Genomic DNA, 22,846 nt, shown 5'->3' with positions numbered 1-22,846 from the left:
CTGCCCAGAGGTGCTACGGCAGCATACAAATGTTTTAAAAAAATACAGAGTTTTGTTCTGTTCATTTCAACTGCACTATTAGCACCATACACCCAAGGCGATTTTCTGGACTGTCTCTGGTTTCAGTGCAGCATGGAAACAAACAAGCCATCCAGTATACCCAGGAATGTTAGTCAAATTGTGTACTTCTCTATATCAGTTTATTTATTTTTTTAAATGCATCTTACTCTTTAAGCTTCATTCTCTAGCTCATAGATTTTCTCCTTTTACCCATTTTTCGTATAAGTACTGAAATGTCTCGGTTCAGATTATACAGTCTACAAGCACTATGTGCATGCTGCCTACCAATGGGCTTTTTTCTTATTTGCACATTTTAGTATTCCATGAAAATGTTTTCTAGCATTTAAATATGCTTTCTAGACAGTAAGCTTCAAAATGTATTTTGCCATGTACCCATGGCCTACTGCATTCAACACTTAATAACAGAAGTTGAGCCCTCAAAGAGAGAATGCATCAAAATGTCAACCTAATTTCTCACATTTTAATGCAGAGATTAATGCAAGCACTGCAGCGCATGCCAACATTAACGCAAGCAACAAGTGAGACAGAAGTATGATTGTAGTACTCATAGGATATCTCAGAGAAGTTATTCTTACCTAATATCTTGCTTGAAACTTTGTAAAGTGGCATAATGAAAAAATAACTATCGAAATCCATGTCTCCAACAAGATTAGGTTGTTGTTATTAAATCAGGTTAATCTTTTTTCAAATGTCTATTCATTTCTCCCAAACAAATCCCAAAAAGTGAATTCCCTTTTCATGAAGCTAATGGTAATTGTATCAGTACATCGGATGGTGTTGCTGATGCAGGCAGAGACTGGCAAAATCACACAGAGATTATGATTTTATTCAATTATTGCCAGATGCTGCAAGTGTGGAAGAGAAAAAAGAAGTGGCAGGTCTAAAATGAAAAGAACTCGTCATAAATTAGGCCCTACCTGTGGAAACTTACTTTAACTCACTCTTATCATCCTTTACAGTACCTGATGTGCTTACCCCAGCTTACTTTGTGTCCCTTTGGTAGTATGACCACTGTAGTACTGACCTTCTCTCTATGTCTTGAAGTAACACAAGCTACTGTGGTGTTAAAAGCATAGAGGCCTGGATGAAATCAACCACCAAATTCACCCTGAACCACTCACAATCTCTTACTGTATCATACCTTACAGAACTATTTAAGGATAACAGAATAGGATACTGTACAATGCCCTGAACTCCATGGAAGACTGTCAAGATAATTAATTAGTTACATCCAAGGTGACTTGGTGAAGTCCCTACAGTTTGATGGAAAGGATTTTCATGTCTATCACTTTCAAGGAGAGTTCAAAACTATTTTGAAAGGAATAAGCAGTTTCTTATTCATATCATTAAAGAAGCAAGATGGTGCTAATTTGTACAGCTGTACAAGTTTGCAGCATAAACAAAAAGACATGAAAATTTATTTATTTTCGATTTATATTCTATAAAATGAAACAATGAACTGGAAAAAAAAACCTTTTTGATTGTGTATCAAGCCAAGTAAGCTGGTTTACTGCTAGTAAGCCATGGGTGAACACTGGGTTGGCTATGGTGGCTCTCCAGATGCTTTGGCCACAACTATCAGTTCTAGTCTGCAAGGGCAGTGGTGAGGGATGATAAGAGTTAAAGGACAAAACATCTGCAGTGCCTCAAGTTGCCCACACCTGGTTTAGCGTAATAAGGCCCCAAACCCACACTAGGCCCCCTCCTTTTTCTCTCCTCTCTGAAGAGGAGACTTAGAAGTTTTCTGTTTAGGGTTATTTATAGTTTAGCATTTCATCTGAACTATAATCTATGGTTAATATCAAATATGGTTTGATAAAACACGTCAGCTTCATACCTGAGTTTGTTTCACTTTTCATTCAAATGTCATTTTAACTGTTAATAGTATTTATTTATTTTATTCTTTGGCCAGAGTGACTTAATTTATACTGTGAATTTATATTATTTTAACAAAGTTTATTTATGTCTGTGAGCCGCCCCAAGGCTTTGGCGAATGGGGCAGCATAGAAGTTTACTAAATAAATAAATCATAACTAAGATTCTTTTTCCTGTCCATGCTAGGAGAGAATGACATAGGATATTATGACAATCATTATCTATTATCCATTATCTGCTCAATGAATCATCTCAATGTTTGGCTAACTTAACTCATCATTATGTATGTGGCTGGCAAAATGTTATATCTTGAAAAAAATTATTTTAATAATAGGCATGGGGACACAGCCTTCTGTTAGACCACTGGTTCATCTAGCCCAGTGCTGATGACATTGATTGGCCCTGGCTCTCCAGGATTTCAGACAGGAAAGAACAAACCCTGATTAAGTTTGTTTCCTTATTAACAACAAGAGCAAAACTACATTTGAAGAATTAAGCACTATTGTACAAAACTAACATAATTCCAGGAACACATCCATAAAATTGTATGCATCAATGACTTAGGTAGAACACAGTTATTCTGGAAATTAATGGATAAAAGTATATTATTTGGATGTTCAATCTCAGAAGCAAATTTAGCTTGCCTTATTTTATGAATATAATGACCAAAAAGCTTCATCTCATCCTCCCTACTTTGAGGAGCATTTTACAAAATAAAGGCACACTGATCCTAATATTCAAGTGCAGCTTTCGAAGCAGCAAGTACAAATGTGACTTTAGTTCACAGAGTTTTAAAAGAAGGGCTGCTCATTATTTCACATTACTGGAAATTGTGATAATATATGGGGGAGTGGACAAAAGAACATGGATGCATTGTCAGATACCTTTTCAGCTATCAGAGGAGGAAGTCCAGCACTGTGAAATAAGCAGCAGCAATTTCTCTAATAATTACCAGCTCTGTTCTCTAAATAAGTCCTTCTCTGCAGCCAACTGAGATTTCTTTATGCATAAGGTTTGCTCTTAATGGCACTGAGGAGTTATTTAATGCCATAGCACAACCTGCAAGCAGATTCTGCACTTTTGCTGAGAAGATTCTGAAATTCACTGTAACCACAAGAAAGAATATCTGGTTTATCCCTCCTTTCCACAAAATAGACATGAAGTGGAAAAACATATACCATAATATTCCTGCAGAGCGGTGGTTGGAGCAGAAAGCTGCCCTATACCAAGGGAAGACTCAATGGTTCATCTCACCCAGTATGGCTGGCATGACACTTCAACCTTGGGATGCCAAATATCTGGGAATAACTTAGTGGAGAACCTGAGGCTTCCACTCTCCCATCCTGTTGCCTTCTCCACCATGTTAATGCAGAATCTTCCTGTTCCATCCATAGCTGCCAGGAATGTCAGACAGGGAGCACACAACACAGGATGACAGGCACTCTGAAGAGAGGCAGAAGCACTAGAGCTGATTTTTGCCCTTCAGCTCCTCCCAATCTGCACTTCTGCTAGCATGGAGAACTTTGGAAGGGGAGGGAAAGAGGCTGTAGCGCCATCAGAATATCCTGTATCCTGGCCTCTCCAGCCTCCTCCTTTTTCCTGAACTACCCCTTCTGAGGTCACTGGCCTGAGTTCGAAGAGTAGCTGAAGCAAGTCTTTCCACGCTGGCTGTGAAGGAGCCAGAAGGAATCAGAGTACCAATCCCCAGCTCCAAGCTCGGGACCCTGTCTTCTGCCTCAGAGTGCTGCTGCCTACTTGGGAAACAGAATGATCTATGGCCATGCAGAAGATGTCCAGTCTAGGAGCCAGCGGATCACTCCCTAAGTAATCCAAATCCCATCTAACTAATTCCAGACAAATACAGTTGAAGGAAGCATGAGGAGTTCTCTGCATTAAAGATACAAATACAGCAGATGGAGGAGAAAGAATAGGATTGAAACTGGGATTTTCGTTTTGCATCATGGTCTGTTTTGTATAAAGCTCATCACCCTCAACAGTACCATGCTCTGTTCTGCTCTCATTATGGACTTGCTTCCACTGTTCATGCCCTGTTAAACAATTTCAGTTTAATTAATTATCCCGTTGATATGAAATCACCAAAGGAGCCTTCCTTTCTAGGTACACGGAGACTCATTAACATCAAACTTAATAGATTTTTTTTTATTAAGCCCACAAAAAAGATTCTTTGAGTGGTGGGGAAAAAAGAAAGGAAAGAGCACTTGGTTAACTAACACAATTCAAGCATGTTTTGTTATCACTGCCTATCTCAGTAGTAATTTTGCTTTTTTTTAAAAAAAGGTCTTATTAAAAGCTTAGGGTCAATATAACACTCTACACAAATCTATTTGAAATATATTAAAATATGCAAATAGATGGCATTTTCTTAGAAGATGACTATTAAGACTCCTTATTCAACTTGCACTGAAAAGTAAATGTTTAATTTAATGGTAACAATAAAAATTCTTTAACTATGGAATAGGTGGTGGATTTTAGAAATTTCATTTGGGGCAACAGTTCTGTGAAATGAAGCATAATATCCCAGAGCTACAGTACAGATCCCGTTTTACCCCTGTCAATTTTCAAAATCAGAGAGTAAGCATAGGATTTATCATAGGATATTGTTTCCCGCTGCTTCTTGAAGACATTTAAATGGGGAGAAAATGGATGGGGTATAGTACTGTAGGTAGGATGCTACATCTTCAAGTTGAAGCATAGGATACGTGATCTATCTGTCCGTAGATTGCACCATTTCAGGCTGGTGGCTTTGGGTGTGGCAGGAGGTCCAAAATAGTCTAGCTAAGTAAAGGACATCAACATCCGCAATTAAACTCTAACACTAGATGCTGTTGTTGTCATGTCAAATGAATTATTTAATTCTATTCTGGAAAAAGCTACTACAAAATCTACGAGCCTATAAATGCATCATTTTCCTAATAAGTGTCTACATTCAATTCTCCCCTGCTCACTGCCTTTCAGCTCAAGTTCTCACTAGGATCAAGGATAGCATGGCCTTTATGATCATTCATGTCTTACCACCTATTTTTTGTCCCAAGTTCATGCATTAAGAAGCAAACTAGCTCCTACAAGTGAGCCATTACTTTTTAAACAAGAGCCCACTAATACAAGCTAACCATAGACGATCCAGCATGATTCCTCTTCCACTCTAAGATCTAAAGTACATTTATGATCGTCTGATGTGATGCATCTATTTGGGCTCGGGCTGCAGATGGAAAATCGAAAATTCTAATGTTCCACCGTGTAAAAATATGTCTCTGAGTAGGTAAGAAAAGCTTATTTCAGAAATGCCAGTTGTGTGAGTTTGTGGAGATTCACTCCAATAAGCTGCGGCTGTTATTCTAAAGCTGCCTAGCAGTTCAAATGATAACCACCACCCCACCAACAGCCAGCATAATTTAAAATATAGATATATATTTGTGTCTGCATGCAGGCATGAGCATAAACAATAGGTTACATTATTATCTAAATATGCATATTTGTTACCTGTTCTTGTCTCTCCAGCCATTTATCTACCATGGGATGAGTGGCACTTAGTGAAGAGCGAGCATTGTCTCTCTGAAACTGGTTAGTAGACCAGCTACTTGTATCCCGTGGGAGGCTTCTGTAATTTTCATCTTTCTGTTTCAAAAAAAAGGGTGGGGGAGGGAAAGGTGCTATGATTCAAAAGCAACACTGGAACATAGTCTAAGGGCACTAACTATGTAGCATTTTTTAAAGGATGACACACCAGAGCCAGACAACAAAGGAAAAGCAATGGCTCCTTGATATGAACAGATCTATTTACATACCATCTGCAAGACTGCACGTGACACTATCACTGTAAGAGTTTTCTCACAACTGCTAACATCCCTGCACAAAATACTTCTAGCTTCCAGTATACAAGGACACTGCAAACTGAATTCCTAGGAACCTAAACTAGCCTTGAAAAGGGGGAAGAAAGCAACTCCCACCTACAGCTGGGAGCTAAATTGCAGAGGGAAACGCCAGCGGGAACTAAACTCAACTTAGTTCCTAATAGACTAGGAACTAGATTAGACTGTACCCTCTAAACCACTGCTCAGGCTTAGCTAGTGGGAGAAACTGCTTTAAAATATCAGGGAAGGCTAATTTCAGTTGGGGCCCTGTGGAGGCTCTGGGTATTTTAGGGCTTCACAAACCAAAGCTCAGAAATAGAGGAATCTCAGGTTTGGGAGACCAGCCGTGACACATCAAGCAAGTCAGACTTTCAACAGCAGTCCTTCACTAATCACCTACCTTTGTCTGTTTATTGTGACCCATTCACTGTTGTGATCTCTAGCGAATAGGACATCTCCAATCCCAGAGGAACAAACTTACTAAGAGCTTGCATTCATTCGTTAGAACTCATTAATTCCCAATCAAAGCAAGCTAGGTCAGCAGGACCTAAGTCAGCTTAGTTCCTATTAGACTAAACTCAGCCTTAGAAAGGAGAAGGAAAGCATTACATATTAAAATGCAGAAAAGGGGGATCAATTGGTAAAAACAGCAAAGCCCTGACATGTCTGTCCCGACTACAGAGTCAGCTGTCTTGATTTTAATAATCATCCAAAGGCCTTGACAGAAAGCAATAAGTCTGGAACAGCAGAACATATTTTCTTGTTCCATTTCCTCGTTTTGTCAGAAATGTGTTTGCAATCACTAAGAGTCAAAAGCAACTATTTAAATCATTTGAGGTGGTACAAAGCTATGGAAAAATCACCGTTGAGACAAGCAATATGACCTGACTTCACTTGAAGGATAACTGCTCTAAAACCCTAATGTATTGATGTGACCTTGTCATATGACAGATCAACAGCTTCTCTGAAGGAATAGCTGAGCATCCCCACAAGAATGACTAGATGGATAATGAAGAAATAACTCCCACTATCATATTGATTGGCAATTATCTTCTCCTACACATACTTTTGAAAAAAAGGGCTGCATAATCCTAGTCTATGCAAAGAATAATCCTTTAGAGAGCTTCTATTAAATTATCTCTCTGCAAAGCTTTTTCTAAAGCAATACTGGGACTCAGAGAGCTTACATACATACTTCAGATGAACACCTAATTACAGACTACAACCTCTTTTTAAAGATTTCATTCAAACCATGAAGGCCTAGTTCTCACTGAGGTGGCAAACCTCTGTCTGTGTTATACCATATCAAACTGCACGAAGAAGTTCATATGACTGAATACTTTCTGTGCAAGCAGTTCCCTTCATATAAAATGGAAGACTGCCTAGCAATTTAGTTGGAAATAGTACAGCCCAGAAAAGTTTTCAATGCAGAGAAAACTGGGTCTACCTACCACATTTCATTATAATATATAATTTTAAAATAAGTATCTCAGCACAACCTTTCCACAATAGAAGACCAATGCACAGCTGACAGAAGAAAACTGCAAGATATTTGGCATAGCAAGGACCAGGGAAGACAGAATGAACAGAAGTAATGATTGTGGATAAACAATGAGCTGTGAACTGCATGCATTCTGACCCTTCTTCCTTGACTCTTATGAAAGACTATGGACTGCATAGAAAGCACTACAGATGTAAGAGGCTCTCCTTCTCAGACCACAGTCCTCCATGAGCACCAGGAGGTGGAAAAAATTATAATGGAGGACAAATCGAGAGCACTCCTTCTCCTCACACATCTAATTTTTGCATGAATTGAAAGAGGAAATAGGGTTAATTTCTAACCAACATTTTAATGAGTGCACATACAGATTCAGTTTAATGTCTGAAAACTCCCTTTCATGGGTTGTGCATTCTCTGTGACTTTTGGCAAACCTAATTAAAAACAATGTACCTAGGGAAAAAATGCACTATGAGTCTCAATTACAAATTGAATCCCATTGATTAAATTTACCAAAGCAAGGGATTATGACACAGAGACCATGTGCTAGAGCTGAATATTCCCTCTGATGTCCTTCTCCTTATCCCATCCTGGATAATTTTCTTGATTTGCCAAGCAAGATTAAACCAGAGTTCCCTGGCACATGCACGATGTATAATCCTGACATAATACAAGAGAGAATCTAAGTGGAATAAAACGGGATGTTGTGTACAAGCATTCTGGTAAACCTCAGGTGTGCACATGAGAGGCAAACCATTTTGGCAGGAATGATAACATGATTGTTGAAACAGTCCCTGATCCTGCTGCAGTCCAAGGCCCTGGGTACCAACCTGTGCCTGCTAGGAGGGAAATTGGTTCAGGAACAGTAGAAAGGGGCCAGTCTATGGGCATGGGGAAGAGCAACAACATCCAGAGGGAAGAGATTTAGAGATGGAGGGTTTACTGGATGGGGAACCTCCACTCCTGAGAAGGTGGACCCAACCGTCTGTCATCACAGTTGTAGGGTGGCCCAGTTAGGGTCTCTGAGGGAAGAACACCAGTGTGTTTGGTTCCACAGTGCTCCTCTCCCCAGGGACAGATGCAGAAAGATTTAGAAGGAAAGGTTTGGGTGAAGAATGTCAGAAAGGGTTCAACATTTCACTTTGTGCATGCCCTGAGACTTGCATAGAAAATAAAGAAATTTTGCAAAGTGCTGGTGAAACTATTACTGCTGGGAGGGAGAAGCTCAGCTCACAACAGGGGGGTGAGGGAAGAGGTACCACTATTCAATGCAAACATTAAAGAGCCAGACCGGGATAGTGATGAGATGAGAGTGTTAGACAGGGACTCAGGGAGTCCAGGTTCTAGATCCTGCTTGACCATGAAATTCACAGGGTGACTTTGGGGCAGGCACTGAATAAGTCTAACCTACCTCGCCGGGTCATTATGAGAACAAATTGGGCAAGAGGAGGAAGATTATGTAAGCAGCTTTCAATTCCTTCCCAGAAAAAGGAACCTAACACCTGAAAAGAAATCCTCCTTTCTGCCTTCATGTTATATAAAATTGGGAATCAACAACCCCCCAAAAGGTCAACTATTCTCTTATATGTACAGTAACAGATAAAAGACAAGTATCTAAAAGAGATAGAAGAAAGCCATTGTTACAGTTGTTGCATTATTACATAAAGGTACAAATGGTACAATTCACCTTAGCAGCTGTGTATCTGTAAACAAACAAAAGTGGATAATTTCTGGCAAAGTGGCCATCAGGATTAGACAGACATTTATTTCTTCAGAAGCTGCAGCTGGGAGCCTCATGAGACCACCACTGACATGTATCATCACTTGCAATTAAATGCTCTAATTTTGAAAAAAGATTTTCTCCATACAGCTTGGGAATCCATAGACATAAGGGTTTTTAATATTTGTAATGAGAATTGATCCATAGTAATGCAAGTTAGAAGACCACAATATTAAGAAAAGCACTTTTGCTTCCTTTTTTTTAAAGCAAAACAAATTGGCATCTAAAATTTATGGAAGCTTTCCCTACTTGTTTTCTGCTCCCCCTCATCTCAATAAACTGACAGTGTTTATTTGCAACATACAATGGGTAAGATCTAAACTAAGCCATTTGTACAGTAGACCCATTGAAATCAGATGGGTATAAGTTAACAATGACTAACTTAAGTATGGATCCAATCCAGTACCCTTGAAGCTGCAAAAGGGAGAGCAGTCCCATTCAGAAAAGGTTGAAAATCCTCCATTCAGTCAGAAGACTCACTCACTAGTAGCACCTTATTAGATGCTTGAAGAAAGAGGTGGCCTATTTAGCATATTAAAGACTGGTTCTCTTGGTTATCCATATTATCATAGCTTCATTGCAAAATCAGGAGGTAGGGCTTTCAATGTTAGGGGGTCTATTTTGGGCTCTCTAGACTTTCAAAAGGTGTTAGGAAAGTTCTTCCAAAAATAGATTAGCCAGAACTAGAATGCTAATGCATGCAGGGATTTCAGCTTTAAATAAATAAAATTTAAGTGGCTTGCAAGTGGTTGGTGGGACTAGGAAAGAGCCATAAGCAGTCTCTAGTTCAACAAAATGCTGGATTGTATATTTTGCATGGTATGGGTCTATATGCTGCCATGCCACCTAAAATGTATCCTACCCAGTGCTTTTTTTTTTGTCATAGAACACACCGTAACAGAGTTCCAGCACCTTTTTTCAACAGATTTTCCAAGTTTTAAAAGTAACTTTTGAAAATTTGATGTTTGGTCCACGTGGATTTGAATCGCCCCGTTGAGTGTAGCAGGTCGGCGGCAAAATCATTAAAACGGTGCATGCGGGCTGCTTGTGTGTCGAATCCGATGCACGCGTGCTTTGTCCACACTGGTCGTGATGGCACTGCTCAGCTTGTGGCGCTGCTCGGCTTATGACTGGTCGTGTGGTCACGTGCTGAGTGCTTACTGCGGGCGGCGATCGTTACGTTTCGTTACATAACTGACCTGTGTGTGTGTGTGTGTGTGTGTAGTGATTGACTATGTGTGAAAGGTAAATAATTTCATGAGTTCTGGCACCCTTTTTCTTACAAAAAAAGCACTGATTTTACCAAAATCTGTGGTGCTGTACACAGGAAAAAGTTCCCCGTGATAGAGTATGTATGATTACGCTGCCTGCAGTTTGCCTAATAAAATGGCGAGAATACATCCAGGACTAATACGCGCTTTCAAAAACAAACAAACCTAGCAAAGTTCATCATGACTCTTAGAGACAAAGGCCACTTTGGGGATATTCTCTTTATTCAGTATGTCAGACACATGTTCCAAGGCTTCCTCTGTAATGGGGACATAGAGACTAATTGTGTCCGTCAGCAAGTGACTTGTTACAAATGTTTGTATATATTAAATGAGACGGACACCATTGCTTGGCAGTCTCTATTCCTCTCTGGGTAGGTTCAGTTTATTTTATCATTCTACAGTGCAATTTAACACTCTGCCTATTTCTAGGCGATTTTAGATCCATGACCTTGTAAACTAAAGCGGACAAGACAGGTGACATCCCTAAGACATGCTGAACAGAAGAGTCAACTCCAACAGCACGATATGGGCCTCTTAGTCTTTTCTTTAAGGCCACCAAATGAAGAGCAGAACACACAGAAAGAAAGAGTATGCTGTGAACCTAGTCAACACAAAGCAAACATCAACACAGCAAGGGTGTTTCAAAATTGGTGTGTTTGTTTTTCCAGTTATTAGAAAGAACAACTGTTTATTTCAAATTCTTGCAAGTAAGTCTATTTGCATTCTGAACATACAAAACAGATACTCAAGAAAAATGACCACCCATTACTCATCTTGATTAGTGAAAGCCCTTAGAAAATGCCTGCCTTTACAGCAAGGGCGCAAAGCTTCTTTCAGTTTTGGAGTGGGATTCAATTTCAATTTCTGCAGTTCTTGGGAAACTGGGTTCCAGTGGTGGATGGAACCAAAATCAAAACAGATGGGATCAAACATGAAAAAAAAAACTCAGCATTTTATAGATTGAAACGCTTACCGCCAGTACCTAAGCCCTAGGAGCAGCATTTCAATCTTTTAAGTGGGGAGAAAAAGCTAAACAAAAGCTAGAAAACCGCTAAACAACTGGTGGCTGGGGGAATGTTGGTATGGCCATTTAGGGAGCAGTAGAAAACCAGACTGAGACCCAGCAGGCCTGAATCGGGCCTTGGTGATGAGGTTCTACACCTCTACTCTGAGAAGGAATTAATCACTCATTCATAAAGAAAAGAACATAAGAGAACAATGCTGTGAGCAGCAGACCCTTTCAATAGTCACTCCTAGGTTCACTTCCAGTGGACTTGCATTCATAAAAGTTCTTCCCAGGATTAATGTGCTTTCCCAAATGATTAGTAAACTCTTGCCAAGGCAAAAGTGATGAGCGTGAAGGGAAAGGTGGAGAGCACCCCAATTATTAAGGCAGCATTGATAAACCAGTCTTCTTTTGAACAAAATATTTTCTACTTTGACAGTTGATACTAAAGAATCCAAACAATACCAGAGGAGCAAAGTGGACTCCAAAGTCAGGATACCTTGGACAATGTGTCCTGCTTACAAAGAAAATATCAAAAATGGTATGATACTCAGTTCCGTATGTAAACAAGCTAAACCAAACATTTTCAAGTGCAGTTCATGTTATTTGCCAGGCCTCCAAAGCTCTGATGAATTTCTCTCCCCTCCCCCAATTCACTCTCCCCTCATTAATCTCACAGTAAAATCTCAATAAAGATAATGCAAAACAAACAAAACAGCATATGGTGATTGATGTAGTGTAATTACAATGCAGGCGCTGGGCTTTAAGCCTGCTGGTAGGTTTAATAAGACAAAAAAAGAAAGAGAAGAAAACAATGTTTGTTTCCCCCAAGTGCATTTTAAAGAGGAACAACTACTACACACTATAAGAAATACTGCCTGTTTATATAAACAATAATGCAGAATCATCCATCTGCATTATATTTGTTCTGCAAATCTAATGCAGTCAAGATGGAACTCACTTAAGAGTCCATTCAAACTTCCTACTATTCATTATGACCACATTATGCTTCCACTTAAGTTCTTTTGCTCACTTCCCATCAACAGCAACTCCTAGTTCTTACTTACAAAATTTTCTAGCTCCTTCTTCCCACGAAAATCATCTTCCTGAACCAGGGAGTTCACCTTCTGATTGACACATTTGCATCTTTTGCCATCACCTCCTATTCCCATCTTTGCACTTTCTGCATGGAAGATCCCTCCATGTAAGACTAATAGAGGAAAACCTTGTGGCTAAAGTGAAGAAAAAAAAAAATCAGTCAGGGAAAGACCACTCTTTCCTGGCTGATAAAGAATGAAAGTTTGAAGATCTTTCTAAGCGTATCCTTTATTGCATTCCTATCAGGAAGAATAGAGAATATTTCTGTGGCAGCCAATTATTCAACTGGCTCACCCATTTCACTTCTGTTTCATGACAATGATTTTTGGATCAAACCAATATAAAGCTGGCAGGAAACTTTTGACATTTTTACACCAGCCTTCCCAAACCTGATGGCCTCCAGATGTGTTTGACTACAGATCCCATAATTACCAACCAGAGAATCTGCTTGGAAAGTTTGCACTAAAAATGGTGACAGTGAGTATTGCACAAGCAGCAAAGGAATGAAATCCTTGAAATGAAACCTTGAAACATGTGAAGTGTGCGTGTTTCTTGTCTACCACATCTCTGTGTAAGTTTCATCAGAAGCTCAGTTTAGGACAAATACCCAACAACTGCACCCTTGAGGATGGGAAGCCTCCAAACTCAGTGGCTTCTGAGATTCCTATGAATTGCTGGGCTGAAGACAGCAATGCAAGACTAGAAGTAGACGGGATCTTCACCTCCCTGCCCCCTTTCTCTGCTCTTTTGCACTAGATGGCCTTGTCAGTCCATCTAGCCAGGGCACTTTGGAAGGAAAGATGGCTGGAGGAGGCTCAGAATGTTTCCTAATCTGGCCTCTCCAGTTTCCTCTTCCTCCCAGCCACCAAGCCTTTCACCGTCTTCCTCCTCTGAGGTTGCTTTTCTAACCCCAGAGAACAGCAGGTGCAGCTCTTTCCATATCAGCTGTGGGGAAGAGAGTTCCAACTCTACTTTCCAAGGTCAGAGTGCCATCTCAGATGTGTTTTGCTGACCAAGTCCATGGTGCTTGGTTGTTCTCACAGAGACCATAGGACTACTCTCTTAGTTGCCGATCAGGTCCTCTGTTACACACCATGCAGACTTTCAGTTAACAACTCCAGGCAAAATGCTTTCAGTCTTAATGAGTACAAGGCTAAAAACTAAACAAAGATTTCCATTTCAAAAACCGGCAATACTGAAATTCCTCCTTACAGATGGGGTTTTAATTTTATTCCTCCACCACTCCATTTCCCAAAACACACTAGCTGCTTCAACATAAAAGTTGAATCCCTATACACCAGGTAAGAAGATAATAAACTCTTGTGCATGCATACATGCGCTTTTAATTTTATTTTATGTCTTCTACTGGTGCATTGGCTTAGAGCATATTATCCCCATATGAAAAACTGACAGCAGATTATCGGTTTTGGAAGAAAACATATATTAAGTTCTGTTTTAACACACACACACACACCCCTCCCTCATTTCAGGTGCACACATATTTCCTTTCATTAACTAGCTTTGTTAAGAATTTTATACATTCAATAATTTTTATACATTTTATCATTTATTGCACAAGTATAGCTTCTCTTTTCGTATTACAGCTACTTTAAAAAACCCCCAAAAAGCAGAACACAAGCAAGCATAAATTAGAGCTTGATTCAATTATACTTTCTTATTTTCAAGCATGTAAAATTGCTTTGAAAAAAGGAATGCATTTCATTTAGAATAGTTTAAAAAGTTGTTTTCTTTGCAACTCTCTTAAACTTTTACTTCCAGAAATGAAGTCATATTAGTCACCCCAAAAACTATGAAGACACATGTTAACAGTAAAGTAACTAGTTTTCAGCTTCATAGTATGTGTTTTCATTATTATTTTGGAGACTATACCACCCGATGTACATGCAGAAGGTTCCAGGGCTCACCCCTGGAATCCCTAGGCACACTTGGAAAAATCCCTGCCTGAAACATGGGCAGGCCTTGCCAAGTCAGTATCGATACTACGGGGTTATATGAGCTAACCTGATATGAAGCACTTCTTATGAAATTAAAGCAGGAACATCCCTTTCATCACAATTCAGAACGGCTGCAGGAGGCAACAGGGCATAATCCGTTCCTGGGAGCATTTCTTACAGAAGCACTTCCTGCCACAATGCATGCCACACTTCTACTGGCCTGGATACAATGTTAGTCTAACTGAAGCCCAATTCATTTCAATGTGTCTGTCCTAAATAGGAGTAACACTGGATACAACCCACAGAAAACTGACAGGGATTTCAAAAGCAATTTTTGACATGGCATGAAAAACCTGGTGTTAAAATGTCTAGCATTCCATTAAGACTCTTGGGCACAGATCAAGCAATACTTCGCAACTTAAAGAAAACATTGTGTTTGTTTCCAAGCAGTGATCACAGAATGGGTCGATCAGGTCAGGACAAGGATGCAAAGGGTGGAGGGGTTAACTCATCCTTCCTGATGTGAATACCCCTTTCCAGACATTCTGCTAATATTGCCTTTCTTCATTCCTTAAGTCAGCTCCATTCTTTCTATTGCCTATTGCATGCAACAACTATATACACAAAGATCTACTGTTCCCAGTGGATGCCATCACTCAAAAGATTAATGCCCATGGCATGTAAGAAAATAAATTTTAAAGAGAAACCGTATCAATAGCTGTTGTACCATACCACATTATTTCTCCCTTCTACCTGATTTAATGCTCCCTTGTGTCTGGACCTCCCATCACTAGGCTAGATCAATTGGAATCCTTTTCATCTTGGTCATTCTGCTCATTTCCAGTGATGTGATGCTTCAAGAGTTCAGGGGAATGTTTTTAGGAACATCAAGAGTAAATGCCTGTTCAACAGCTAAGGATGCAAAGTGATAGGAATACGCATATACAACAGGTGGTGCTTAATCTCCTACAAATATAATGGAATCTATCTCGGTGCCAAGATCCTCCCCACATGGTGTATCAAGCTAAACTTTAATAACATAAAGTCTCCGTAATATATTTCATTTATATTCAAACATATGTGATTTGAGTGGGAGTAAAATGCCTTCAAATTTGTACTGAATATCAACTTCAAATGGAGAAATGTCAATGTCAAATTGCTAATACAGTTTAGCACAAGTGCCAGGAAGAAAGGGGACATATTTGCTAACCTTAAGATTTTGGATTAGCTAGAAACAATCCAGGATGAGAAAAAGTTATGAAACAAACCAAAGCTATTCTTTTTCGAAGAAGATTTCTGACTTCATTAAGAGAATATAACTGGTTAACTAAAGCAGTTCCATTCCATTGCCAACATTCTGCATTCCATGTATTTTACTACAAAGACTCTGTGGCTAAGCCTATAAATTTATCACCTTTAGGATAAATTTGACCATCCCATTCTTACTAAATATAGTTTAACATGGCACATATTAGCTCAGGGCATTTTGGGAACTGTGCACTTATATAGGAATGTTATGGGCACCACCACAAAATGCCATGCTGGAAAGCAAAAATCAGTGGATTGCCACTTTTCCAAAAGAAATGTCAAAATCAAGGAACTGCCACTTTGGTGGCTCTATGATGTTTATGGATCTTAGACTGTGTCTACTCCAGCAAAACTTGTTTTATGTCTACTGTTCCATGGAAATTAAGAAATGTCTGTAGAAGTGGATTCTGTGACCCATTTTGATAAATGTAATGGATGGAGGACCTTACAATACATTCTGCACTAGAGCAGGTGGCATACTGACACAAAAATCAAATGGATTCTTATTTGGATATTTGGTCAGCCTTTGACGAAGCCTGTGTGTAATTGATAGAAAGCTGTATGCATTTCATTGACATCAACAACTACTAATCCATACAGGTGTATGAAAAAAAAAAATCAGAAAATTAAATAAATAAATGTTTCCCAGGTGCCCACAGGTGCTGCACTGGGGACCCCTCCATTAGGTTATACGGTTTGCAGCTATTAAGAAACCTGTGCAATAGGTTAGGTTGTGAGGCTCCAGCTTACATAATGTTATACATGAGCCTTCATAACTGCATTTCCAAAACACAAATCAAACACTCTGTCAGACAATACTATTTGTGCAGCATTTCCATTGGGCTTCTGAGATTAAATTATGCTATCAACAGACATAAAAGATAGGGAGTGTCTAGCAAATACTCAAGATATTGGCATCGACCTTTAAAACCCTAAATAGCTTGGGACCAAAGCATCTGAAGAACGTCTTCTCCTGTTCTCATCCGCATATGAGAAAAGCTCATATATGCAAGATACCTACATGCAAACTGGAGCTCACGACCCTGTGCATCTGGTTAGCCTATGAATGTAGATGCTTGATCCTCCCAACAACCAGCATTCTCTGGGTAAATTGCAAACAGAAGAGTAAAATGCCATAGAGTCAAAACAGAAAATAAAATACACATACATATGAAAATACAATATAATAAAATAGAGCCAGCATGTGTAGTTATCAAAATTTAGTAGGTATCTCAAATGTTGGAGAGAAAATAAAAGTCTTTGCCTGGTACCAAAACTAGTTAGGTACTAGGAAAACTTCTTTAACTAACTTATGTATTCTATAAGCAGAAAGCCACAAACGAGAAGGCCTCCTCTCCTACAGCCATCTGTCTAGCTTCCTTCAACAGAGACACCCAAACATGTCCCAAACATGATGTAAACACTTAGTCAGGTATATATCAAATGGTCCCAAAACATTTGGAGTCTTAAAGGTCAATACCAACACTTTGAAGTGGGCTTGGAAATGGTCTGGGAGCCAGTGGGGCTCAGTCAGCTAGTAATACAGCGCCTTTGCTTTGAACTACCTGAAATTTCCAAACCGTCTTCAAACATAGTTCCACATGTAGCACAATGCAGTAATCCAACAGAGAGATTACTGTCTATGACCTGATAGAGTTTTAGTTGCTATACTAACCTGAGCTGATGCAAGGGAGTCCTAGCCAACTAGTAACTACAGTATACCCCTGTGAAGTGGCGGTTCAGAATTCACGGCCTCAGTCTTTCACAGAATTTTCCTTGCCGTGCAGTGGCTTGCTTGCAAGGAGATAGTTTTCTCCAAGCAAGTCCAAACCAATCTCCTTGCGAGTAAGCCGGCGCTGGCAAGGAGATCAATTTGGACTCGCTTGATCTCTGTGCATGCCCATCCCTGCCTCACTGAGCACGCGCACGCGCCCCCCCCAACCCAGCCAATGGCCCCCACCCGCACCACCTTGGCAACCTGTGCCCATCGCTGGCACCTTTCAACTGGCCTCCCAAAAAGTTTGAGGACCCCTGTTCTATGGCTTCTGGCAATGAACCTTTACCACATTCAAAATTTGCGGTTTTTCACCATTTGCGGGTGCTCTACGAATGCAACTCCCGTGAATTTCGAGGGACTACTGTAGTGGTACTGATGGAACCAATAGCACCTCCATGCTTGTATGATCTTTCAAGGGAAGTGCATCCTTCTCAAGGACATGCTGAACACCACTCAACCAAACAAATGAACCATTTGCTAATGAGGACATCCATCTTTTTTTCCTGGAGTAAGCTTCAGCTTCTTGGCCAGTTTCTGTCCAAATCAGGGTATGACATTGGATTGAAATGCATCTAGTAAATCATCTTCATCAAAGAATGCCTGGATCTGATCAACAACTATATGTTCCAGCAACTTGCTCAAGATGATGATATTAGCAACCAATGTACAGTTGTCCTCCATTTCTAGATTCAGATTAGTTTCTTCAGGAGTGGCCTTATTACTACCTCTCTTAAGGAGGATGGTATTAAGCCTCTTTCAAAGAGGAATTTACACTTTCCCAGATGCAACAACTATCCCCACATTAGATATAAGAAGCCAAGATGGGCAGGGGCCAGACATACTAATGTGCAGTCAAACTCATCCAACCACTTTGCCTCCACCCATGTACCAAAGCAACTAACACTCATGCAATACAGCAGAACAACATGGTGCTCTGGATACCTCCATTTATGAAACTGCACTAACAGGAGAGTCCAAATCCTGCCATCTATGGACTCTTTAATTTTCCATGTGGCTTGTGAATTTTTCACAGGAAGCCGCTGAGAACTTGAACCTTCTAATGATATGGAAGGGAGCTTGATAAGCACATCCAGCTGAAGGGACTTGCAGGACCAGTTCAGACCTCTACAGCAGCTGGTTGCATGCTCAGGGCCCTACACACTCTAGCCCTACTCACATACTGCTGAATGCCTCAAGAGAGCTTCTGAGTGGTGTACAGGCCCCATGGAGCTCTAAATGCTCAAAAACTGTTCTATTGATGAGTCAACCTGCTGGCACCCCCATCTCCACCTACTTGCTCTTCACTAGCTGGAACTGACCCTATTCTTCCCCTCACAGCAGCTGTTTCGAACAAACTTTGCTGGATAGAGGAGAAGGAGTCAAAGAAGAAAGGCTAACATCTGCTGCTGCTTCCTCAAATGTAACGAGATCTGCTTTCTCACACTGCAGCCTTTAAAAGAAAATATAGGGCAAGAGTAAATCTGTGTTACTTATACATAGTTACTGTTAAGCTTCTTGTTTGCAGTCTGAAATTTATAGAAGTGGGAGGTAAACAGAATTAAAACAAAGGATGCAGAATGATAGAGTTGTATTTGATAACAATGGGAACAAAAGTGACAAAAATGTATTTTTAGTAGAAAGGGTTTTTCTCTTTGTCCTCCAGGATCTCTTCAAATCACCCAAATTGTCAACCCTCTTGAGACAGATATTGATGATGTTGCTATAAGCCATTTGGAGCCCATGAAATAAAAAGGATATGTAAATACAACCAAAAAACAAAACAAAAAACCTTATCTTATACAAGGTAAGTTTTTGTGTAGTAGTTTCTGGGTATGTATGAGTACAAATTTCAGCTATTAAACTAAGTAATGCAAAATGCCTGGAGAATTCATTACTATAACCCAGCTTTGAAAATGAAGTAATATTAAGCACTTTTTTGAAAGAAGTCTTTTCACAATCAGAAATAGGTCAAAGAAAAGAGAGCAGAGGGACTAAACAAAACTAAAAAAAAAATCCTTTGAAGTAATCTATTTAAAAATAAAGGTACATAGGAAAATAAGCTTCCTGCTGATTACTTTAGGCACCAGTAATATTGCTCATGTGGAGATACTGAACTCAAAGGAAAGGTGAAAAAAAACATGCGTCACATTGAGAGACGTCTGTCTAGGAAATTTAAGCAAAGCCATTTCTCTGCCTAGCTTATTGTTCTACAAGGAAAGATAGGAAATGTTGGGTACTACATCAAGAGCTACCTTGGCGATTTGGCAGGGGAAACCCAGACTTTTTCTGAAAATAATGCTTGCAAAACCCAACAGCATGCTTAGCAACCCAATTTTAAACACATCCTACATCTTGCAAACTTACAAATTCATAGTAACCGTTTTGCAGGCCACTGACGGAAGACAAAATTATCTATCTGATGGATACTTTAGTGTGACCCAATAAGTTCGTATGACACATCTGTACAGTCAGCAACTTGTTTCTTTGGGAGCCCACCTTGATAAGCGGGGAAGACCTAATTGGCAGACACTTCTAGATTGCCAGCTGTTGGCCTAGTTGGTATCTGCTCAGCCAGCCAGATGGAGTAGGGAAGCATCCAGCTGCTGACCCCCTATATCCTGCATTCAGTAACTAGACAGAAAAGACGTTGTAGGGTGCCAATCCGATACAGTACACAAGCACTGAGCACACAAGTCACACGGATCATCAGTGCAACAAGCTTCCTTTCAAAGAAACCTTCACAAAACTTTGTTTCCAATGTTGTGATAACGCTGCTACTCTTTCTGATATAAAGCACATCATCATCCATTTAGCCATAAACAGTATTTTCATAAAACATACAAAAGCATTAATTGAACCATTAAATAGTTCCTTATTTAATGTTTGGCTGGGGTAGGGAGATAATACCTTTCTTTCATGAGTCCTTGGCCCACCGGAAGTGTTCTGCTTGAGGAAGCCTGCTGTTGTGGACCATCTCGTGGGGTTTTTCCGAGAAGGTTCTTCAGATGTAAAATTGTTCTCACTGACTGATGTTGAGAGACCAACTAATGCAGGATCACTGCTGCGCCGTACATGAAGAGGCATATCTGAAAAGACAAGGAGAACATCAAACTCAGATTTAAGACCATTGCCCCTGTATTAAGTAAGGAAATTGTAGAACTCTCATTTTGAGACTAGTATCTACTTATCAACCAACTTAAGGAAGGGTTATTTTCACTGAAGCATCTTTGGTAGAAGCTAGTCCAGTATCTCCTCAAAGAATGATGCAAGGTACTGCAGCACTGCTCGACTGCTCATCCTTACATCTTAACAGCCTTAACAGCTGCTTTGCTCCAAAATACAGACTTGTTCCGCCAGTAAGAATTTATTAACTTAATGCATCCAAAGCACTTCAAAAATTCTGATGAATTCTCCCCCAACCTTCAAAGCAAAATAACAGTCAGTGGGGAGCAACCAGTTCAGGCTTCCATGCAAATTGGATATCACAGGGAAGGCCAGATTCACACTAAAGGTGTCTATATGGTAGGGGAAAAGGGGGGGGGGTGTTCATCCTCCATAATTTACTGCAACACTGTTCCCAGCTGAAAGTATCAGCCAGGGCTTAGAAGTTGGAAATGCTGCCTAACATTACTGTCTCCCCCATGACTGATATTTAGAAATTCAGGCAGAGGTAAGTTTCAGACAATCATGATCACAAAGGAGTCAAGCAAGTCTTGGGGTTGAAAACCCTGCCTTCCCTTCTTCTCTTTCATGCATGAGGAACAGTGGGAGCAAGCACTTCTACATTACAGCAAACCATAGTGGCACATTATGGACAAACTTGAAAGACTGTGGTTTGTTTGTTCAAACAAGCCAAGATTAAACTCTGGCTTGTTACTTAACTTGGTAAGAACAAATTTACAGTATACCGAAGCTATCGATTTTTAACCACACACTTGACTGGAGCAGAATGGAAATCACCAACAGTTGAAAGCCATTATTCTTCAAGCTTCTTTTGCGCGATAGCATTCAGATGTCCTGATCGGGACTGAAATTCTTACTGTGGTTGGCATGGAGCCAACAGAGCACTATGTTCCCAACCATAAGGATTTATATGATCTAAGGATATTGCTATGTTGAATATTTGTTTAGCAGCATGATATCCTGCCTTTAAACTTCTTTGGTAACAAGCAGCACCCAAGAGAACCCAAAAGCAGCAAGTTCTCAAGCACGCCATTGGGAAACAGGAAAAATAAGTAAAAATGAAAAATGCATTTTATTTTCATTAGGCTGTCTCTCTTCCCTGTTTAAATACCATGCATTTTTATTACATTCCAAGGTGTTCAACAAAGAAAACACATTAGAAGAGATATGTTTTCCACTAATGAGGCAGAATGCAATATAAAAATGGAACAAAAATAATTAGACACATATATCAAGAAGTATCTATTATTTCTTACCTAATAACACACAGTTTATGCACTTCAATGAGATTTCCAAACATATTAAACAGCCTTGCAAATTGTTAGGGCCAAATCCAAATCTCAACTCTTTGTTCTTCAGCCTATAATCCCAGAAAGCAACTGAGAGCTACAGCACGGACAGACCCCTAAAGGCCAAGAACCACTGCACTGCTGACAAGGTAAGGGTCTCTCAACTAGTATTTAGAACATCTCTGGATGATGATACAAATAGACACTCTTCATACTGTCCAATGTCATGCCCTTTGTTTCTGAGGTTCTCCATTATCTGCACAGAGGACTCAGATTCAGATGGGTCTCAGGTATCCCTATTTTAGGAGACATTCCTGATACATCTTTCATTACTTGCCGGGCCTGCGACTATCTGACCATGAAGGTAACCCTCATGCAACTTCATGGGACTGTAGAAATAGACACCAGATCTTTACAAATCAGTCAGCAGCAAGCAGTGGTAAAATCACTGAAATAACAGGGACCATGCGAGAATATTCCAGCCAGAAATACAGCCATGCTCCATTCAATGTCCCACCATGACTCTTCCTTTGCTTGACATCACCCAGGACACACACTGAGCACAATGTTTCCATCTGTCTCCCCTAGATCTCATGCTTAATCAGGATACCCTCACTTTGTACTCCAGAATAAAATTATGTCATATAGAGCAAGGTGATTCCATTTGCCTGTTGTGATTAAAAGCAGCTGGCAGGAAATTTCCTAACTCTCCTTCAAAAGTTGTAGCCATCACCAAGTCTTGAGGAAGCAAAAAGCACATATTGCATATGAGTTATGCAAAGGGATTCCTACTTTTTTCTGTGCTGAAACTGCTGTAAATCAGATCCAGCAGCTGATGAACATTTTGAACTGT

At 39.9% G+C, this 22,846-nt stretch overlaps 1 protein-coding gene across 5 annotated transcripts in view; it reads right to left on the bottom strand.

Moving 5' to 3' along the window:
* Positions 1–22,846, bottom strand: part of PARD3 (par-3 family cell polarity regulator) — a 592,893-nt gene that overhangs the window by 333,314 nt on the left and 236,733 nt on the right. For 3 of the 5 annotated variants that reach the window (XM_044425071.1, XM_044425070.1, XM_044425072.1), the window contains exons 4-5: positions 20,429–20,607; positions 5,458–5,592 (exon numbers count right to left, since the gene is read on the bottom strand). In XM_044425071.1, coding sequence (XP_044281006.1) covers positions 5,458–5,592; positions 20,429–20,607 — 314 coding nt within the window. The remainder of the gene's footprint in view (positions 1–5,457; positions 5,593–20,428; positions 20,608–22,846) is intronic. The other 2 variants (XM_044425073.1, XM_044425074.1) reach the window with 1 other exon arrangement.

This window comes from Varanus komodoensis, unplaced genomic scaffold, assembly GCF_004798865.1.
Source record: "Varanus komodoensis strain SLA01 unplaced genomic scaffold, ASM479886v1 scaffold15, whole genome shotgun sequence".
Classification (NCBI taxonomy): Eukaryota; Metazoa; Chordata; class Lepidosauria; order Squamata; family Varanidae; genus Varanus; species Varanus komodoensis.
The sequence above is the reverse complement of the archived record's forward strand: the minus strand, read 5'-3'. Positions and strand labels throughout refer to the sequence as shown.